General features: G+C 36.4%; 1 protein-coding gene across 4 annotated transcripts in view; it reads left to right on the top strand.

Annotated features, from left to right (window-relative positions):
* Nucleotides 1-2,366, top strand: part of SGMS1 (sphingomyelin synthase 1) — a 291,776-nt gene extending 289,410 nt beyond the window's left edge. For all 4 annotated transcript variants that reach the window (XM_079901027.1, XM_079901029.1, XM_079901028.1 and 1 more), the window contains one exon: nucleotides 604-2,366. In XM_079901027.1, coding sequence (XP_079757153.1) covers nucleotides 604-783 — 180 coding nt within the window. In that variant the 3' untranslated portion in view covers nucleotides 784-2,366. The remainder of the gene's footprint in view (nucleotides 1-603) is intronic.
* The last annotated feature ends 4,703 nt before the right edge of the window (nucleotides 2,367-7,069 follow it).

Below are 7,069 nucleotides of genomic sequence, written 5' to 3' on the forward strand. Positions count from 1 at the left end.
CTTAAGAGATAGTCAGCTAAGGTTGTGTTGTCTCTTGTGATGCTGATCCACTTCTGAATCAAAGATGAGCCAGAAATGTGTTAATATAATGACATAGGAGACGGCATCCTTCTAGAACAAGAGTCACGCTCTCATTGTCCCTGGAAAATATTTTTTAAGCTGTACCTACCTCTTGCTTGATTTGCAGTCCTACCTTCTTTTCTATCTTTGGCCCCTCAGCAGCTTAATACTTAACATTTAATTAACTCTCTCTGTTTTCATCGTAGAAGAGTAGCTAAAACACTAATTGAGGTATTTCTTTATAGACAAGAGAGTGAGTAAGCCGCATGTTCCTGTGTACTCCCGGAATTGGAGTTACTTGTTTTTCTACTAGCGTGTGGCCCGGTTTACAGCTGAGTGCAGAGTGTAGAACGGTGGCGGGAGTGTGAAACTGTGGCTATGTAGGTGGTCATGGGGCGGGTCTGGGGGCCTTTGTGAATTTTAATATGGAAACTATTTGAACCTAAAGTGAAAGGTTATGAGAAACATGTGTATGTTCCTTTTGGGGCTGGAACCATCAGTTGTTCTTCCTGACTTTGGTTTTCTCTTTCTGTGTTCTCTTAGGTGCTAAAAGAAGCTTCCCAGATGAACCTCCTGGCCAGAGTGTGGTGGTACAGGCCATTTCAGTACTTTGAAAGGAATGTCCAAGGAATTGTACCTCGATCTTACCATTGGCCCTTCCCCTGGCCAGTAATCCACCTCGGGAGGCAAGTTAAATACAGCCGGTTGGTGAGTGACACATAACAGCTGTACACGGTGGGGAAAGAGGAGCTGTCCGAAGTGCTAAGAACTCCATGAGAAAAGATGCCATAAAATGAACACCTCCCTTATCCTGTTATCTTTCAACAGTTACCGTGACTTAACCGATTGAGTTACCTGGTCAGCACTGTGATCTTTTTTTTCTCTCCAAAGGACCCGCGTTGGACAACAATAAAGAAAATTTAACCTGTCGTGCACTGTACACATTTCCTGTTCATAGGCTTGGGATTTACATAACCTTGCAACCACCGTGTTCCTTTGTATATGATGCAACAGCATAAATGTAAGCTTTTATATCATAAGTTCTGGTCTTTCCAGTCACACCTGGAAATAAAGCGTATTATTTTCTTGGGAAAACATACTTTTCATATCTCTTGCCCCAAAGATTGGGCTGTAAGCCATTTTCTAGCAAATGTCTCTATGAAGGTTTCTAAGTACCTGAATGGGGTTCGATTCTGAAATCTTTCTACCTGTTGCACCGATATTCAAATAAAAATGACAGACACAGAAAGGTTTGGTAACTTTGGATTTTGTAAAAATCAGCAGAGACAGTGCGTCAAAAAGTACAAAAAAAAAAAAGATTCTGTTATAAAGTGATTTTCTAAGTATTTCCTAACTTTATTTTTCAAAATGATGTTATGAAAACCAAATTTAAAGATTTTTACATGTCAGAGAAAAGAGAGTTAAAATTTAAAAATGTTTCTTGGGAGAGAAATTTGTCTATGTTTCTAGTGCCTTTCTTGTCTTGATTGTATGGTCAGTAGGCAATCTTCAATGTTTTTATTTAAAATAAAGTATTCCATGAAAATATAAATGTATGTATTACTACTAAATTTTGCATTATAGCTAAATTAAATCAGAAGACTGCTTATGGTTTTTAAATTGCTATGAATTAAAGAATGGGAGAGTTAATTAGAAAGTCAGAGCCTGTTCCCATATTGTGAGCAGGTGGCAATGACAGGTACCACTTCAATTATTTTATCATCTATTTGGTAGTTTGATTTTAACTATACAATGAAAACAGCCATGAATACTTTGTTTTTAAAAAGAGAGTTTTGAAAATGATCACTTAACTAAAAATTGAAAGCTATAAATTAGTTATCCATACTCTCATGGCAATTTTGTTGGTAAACAACAAAGAAGAGATCTATTTCTTTAAAATATATTTGTGCAGGAACTGCATGTAACTCTTAAGTTTTACTCCTAACATGAGTATGTTTGGGGAAGTATTCTATTCTATACTTGCCAATGTGGAGAACAAAATAGTTTTTTAAGAATGAAGAAGTATATATATCCATTCTGTATTTTATGTGCAGCAGAATTATCTTCCGTAGGGTTTTTTTTGTGTATTCACAAGGTAATATTTGTATTGTAAAACAATAATGGTGAAGGAAATAAAAAGGCTTTTAAAATTTTGTTTGTTTTAAATCTTTGTAAAGTTATTATTCCAGAGAGTATACTGATACCTTATTAACAGCTTACCTAGATCATAAAATAATCAAAATGCACTTTTTAATAAAAACTGATACTTAAAATAAATGGCTGCTATTTCTAATGTGTTCACATTCTTCACAAAAGTCGTAAGTGAAGTCATTAAAGGAAGATGAAACACTGAGTTTTGAAATTTCCTTGCTGAGTTTCTTTGAGAGAGGGCCTTTATAATCATGTTTCTTTTCCCTTGAGATTCCTTAAAATGTACTGTAAAGTTCGGTAACCTCTACAGATTGAGTGTATTTTTAAAAACATATAAAAAGACTTACAGATAAGTTTAAGTCAAACTGCAGACCACTGTTTACCAATAACTTTGAATTCTCTAATTCTCAATCAAGTCACTTAACTTTTTCCCCCTATAACTGGAAGTAATACGACTTTTTCAGTTTAGTTGGAAAGGAAAAGTAAATTCTGAAATGAGAAATACAGTAATACAACTTTGCTAATCGACGGTAATGCAAAAATTTTTTAAAAAGAAAAAAAATATTGTTCCTGATGTGGGAAAGAAAGGAGGATGTTAACAGTCAAAGCCTGTCTTTATTAAGGGAGGTTGTTATGTAACCAGGGAGGCTAGAACTGTAAAACTAGGAAGATTTCCTGCCTGGGACCAGATGCCACAAATTGAAAGGGAAAGTATCTTGAGTAATGAAAGTGAATTCTTGGCATATGCTAAAAATAGGATCTTTTTTTCCTAGGTCAAAATAGTTACATAAAAAAATGCATTATGTTGAGTTTACATACTACATATGTACCAAGAAATTCACTTGGTGGTTGTTCTTCATGCCTGACTGTGCAGAATCATGAACTGACATGTCTTGTGGCTCTCAAGTCTGCAACTTCCAGGAAGGACAAGAGAAATCTCGTGTTCTGGAGAATTGTAGTACAGTTGATAATGCCTGCCTGAACAAGGACATGTGCTTTTCGGTGCTTCGGGGGTGCTTCGGTTTATTTAAGCCAGAGCCCTAGACAATAGCTTCTTTGTTTTACTCTCTTTAAGAGTTTGGCAATTCACATGCATTATCTTGTTAACCCTCACATCACCACAAGGTGTGTTATTATCCCCATATTATGGGAGTTGACTCAGGTATGTTAAATAACTTTCCCAAGGGCATGCAGCTGGTTAAGTGGTAAAAATCTGATTGGAGTCCAAGTTTTCACCCACACCTCAACAACCTCTCCACCCAAATACTGTGAGCTTTCGTAAATTCTTCAGTAAGAGTCCACAGTGAGAGAAATCTGCCTACGGTGGTCAAGCTAAGCAGGGTGACTTACTGTGAACCGAGTAGTAGGAAATTCACACCATGAGGTGGAGAGACTAATTTTGCCCGTTTCCTAATTGCTGTATGTTTTGTTTGTATCCCAAGCAAATACCTAAATTGATAAATTTGATAAATATCTCATAAAATTTATAAATATCACATAAAATGAGAGTGCCTGCTAGCTTTTTTAAAATTCTTATTGATGAGTATAGTTTTTATTTTTTAACATCTTTATTGCAGTATAATTGCTTTACAATGGTGTGTTAGTTTCTGCTTTACAACAAAATGAATCAGTTATATACATACATATGTTCCCGTATCTCTTCCCTCTTGCGTCTCCCTCCCTCCCACCCTCCCTATCCCACCCCTCCAGGCGGTCAAAAGCACCGAGCTGATCTCCCTATGCTATGCGGCTGCTTCCCACTAGCTAGCTACCTTACGTTTGGTAGTGTATATATGTCCATGCCTCTCTCTCGCTTTGTCACAGCTTACCCTTGCCCCTCCCCATATCCTCAAGTCCATTCTCTAGTAGGTCTGTGTCTTTATTCCTGTCTTACCCCTAGGTTCTTCATGACAGTTTTTTTTTTCCTTAAATTCCATATATATGTGTTAGCATATGGTATTTGTCTCTCTCTTTCTGACTTACTTCACTCTGTATGACAGACTCTAGGTCTATCCACCTCATTACAAATAGCTCAATTTTGTTTCTTTTTATGGCTGAGTAATATTCCATTGTATATATGTGCCACATCTTCTTTATCCATTCATCCGATGATGGACACTTATGTTGTTTCCATCTCCGGGCTATTGTAAATAGAGCTGCAATGAACATTTTGGTACATGACTCTTTTTGAATTATGGTTTTCTCAGGGTATATGCCCAGTAGTGGGATTGCTGGGTCATATGGTAGTTCTATTTGTAGTTTTTTAATGAACCTCCATACTGTTCTTCACAGTGGCTGTATCAATTTACATTCCCACCAACAGTGGTTGGTTCTAGATTTTTTGATGATGGCCATTCTAACTGGTGTGAGATGATATCTCATTGTAGTTTTGATTTGCATTTCTCTAATGATTAATGATGTTGAGCATTCTTTCATGTGTTTGTTGGCAGTCTGTATATCTTCTTTGGAGATATGTCTATTTAGGTCTTCTGCCCAATTTTGGATTGGGTTGTTTGTTTTTTTGTTATTAAGCTGCATGAGCTGCTTATAAATTTTGGAGATTAATCCTTTGTCAGTGGCTTCATTTGCAAATATTTTCTCCCATTCTGAGGGTTGTCTTTTGGTCTTGTTTATGGTTTCCTTTGCTGTGCAAAAGCTTTGAAGTTTCATTAGGTCCCATTTGTTTATTTTTGTTTTTATTCCCATTTCTCTAGGAGGTGGGTCAAAAAGGATCTTGCTGTGATTTATCTCATAGAGTGTCCAGCCTATGTTTTCCTCTAAGAGTTTGATAGTTTCTGGCCTTACATTTAGGTCTTTAATCCATTTTGAGCTTATTTCTGTGTATGGTGTTAGGGAGTGATCTAATCTCATACTTTTACATGTACCTGTCCAGTTTTCCCAACACCACTTATTGAAGAGGCTGTCCTTTCTCCACTGTACATTCCTGCCTCCTTTATCAAAGATAAGGTGACCATATGTGTGTGGGTTTATCTCTGGGATTTCTATCCTGTTCCATTAATCTATCTTTCTGTTTTGTGCCAGTACCATACTGTCTTAATTACTGTAGCTTTGTAGTATAGTCTGAAGTCAGGGAGCCTGATTCCTCCAGCTCCGTTTTTCGTTCTCAAGATTGCTTTGGCTATTCAGGGTCTTTTGTGTTTCCATACAAATTGTGAATTTTTTTGTTCTAGTTCTGTGAAAAATGCCAGTGGTAGTTTGATAGGGATTGCACTGAATCTGTAGATTGCTTTGGGTAGTAGAGTCATTTTCACAATGTTGATTCTTCCAATCCAAGAACATGGTATATCTCTCCATCTATTTGTATCATCTTTAATTTCTTTCATCAGTGTTTTATAATTTTCTGCATACAGGTCTTTTGTCTCCTTAGGTAGGTTTATTCCGAGATATTTTATTCTTTTTGTTGCAGTGGTAAATGGGAGTGTTTTCTTGATTTCACTTTCAGATTTTTCATCATTAGTGTATAGGAATGCCAGAGATTTCTGTGCATTAATTTTGTATCCTTCTACTTCACCAAATTCATTGATTAGCTCTAGAAGTTTTCTGCTAGCATCTTTAGGATTCTCTATGTAGAGTATCATGTCATCTGCAAACAGTGACAGCTTTACTTCTTCTTTTCCGATTTGGATTCCTTTTATTTCCTTTTCCTCTCTAATTGCTGTGGCTAAAACTTCCAAAACTTTGTTGAATATGAGTGATGAGAGTGGGCAACCTTGTCTTGTTCCTGATCTTAGTGGAAATGCTTTCAGTTTTTCACGATTAAGGACGATGTTGGCTGTGGGTTTGTCATACTGGCCTTTATAATGTTGAGAAAAGTTCCTTCTATGCCTACTTTCTGCAGGGTTTTTATCGTAAATGGGTGTTGAATTTTGTCAAAAGCTTCCTCTGCATCTATTGAGATGATCATATGGTTTTTCTCCTTCAATTTGTTAATATGGTGTATCACGTTGATTGATTTGTGTATATTGAAGAATCCTTGCATTCCTGGAATAAACCCCATTTGATCATGGTGTATGATCCGTTTAATGTGCTGTTGGATTCTGTTTGCTAGTATTTTGTTGAGGATTTTTGCATCTATGTTTATCAGTGATATTGGCCTGTAGTTTTCTTTCTTTGTGACATCCTTGTCTGGTTTTGGTATCAAGGTGATGGTGGCCTCGTAGAATGAGTTTGGGAGTGTTCCTCCCTCTGCTATATTTTGGAAGAGTTTGAGAAGGATAGGTGTTAGCTCTTCTCTAAATGTTTGATAGAATTCGCCTGTGAAGCCATCTGGTCCTGGGCTTTTCTTTGTTGGAAGATTTTTAATCACCGTTTCAATTTCAGTGCTTGTGATTGTTTTGTTCATATTTTCTATTTCTTCCTGATTTTGTCTTGGCAGGTTGTGCATTTCTAAGAATTTGTCCATTTCTTCCAGGTTGTCCATTTCATTGGCATAGAGTTGCTTGTAGTAATCTCTTATGATCTTTTGTATTTCTGCAGTGTCAGTTGTTACTTCTCCTTTTTCATTTCTAATTCTATTGATTTGAGTCTTCTCCCTTTTTTTCTTGATGAGTCTGGCTAATGGTTTATCAATTTTGTTTATCTTCTCAAAGAACCAGCTTTTAGTTTTACTGATCTTTGCTATTGTTTCCTTCATTTCTTTTTCATTTATTTCTGATCTGATTTTTATGATTTCTTTCCTTCTGCTAACTTTGGGTTTTTTTTGTTCTTCTTTCTCTAATTGCTTTAGGTGCAAGGTTAGGTTGTTTATTCGAGATGTTTCCTGTTTCTTAAGGTAGGATTGTATTGCTATAAACTTCCCTCTTAGAACTGCTTTTGCTGCATCCTATAGATTTGGGGT

Source organism: Stenella coeruleoalba (genome assembly GCF_951394435.1).
Source record: "Stenella coeruleoalba genome assembly, chromosome: 16".
NCBI lineage: Eukaryota > Metazoa > Chordata > Mammalia > Artiodactyla > Delphinidae > Stenella > Stenella coeruleoalba.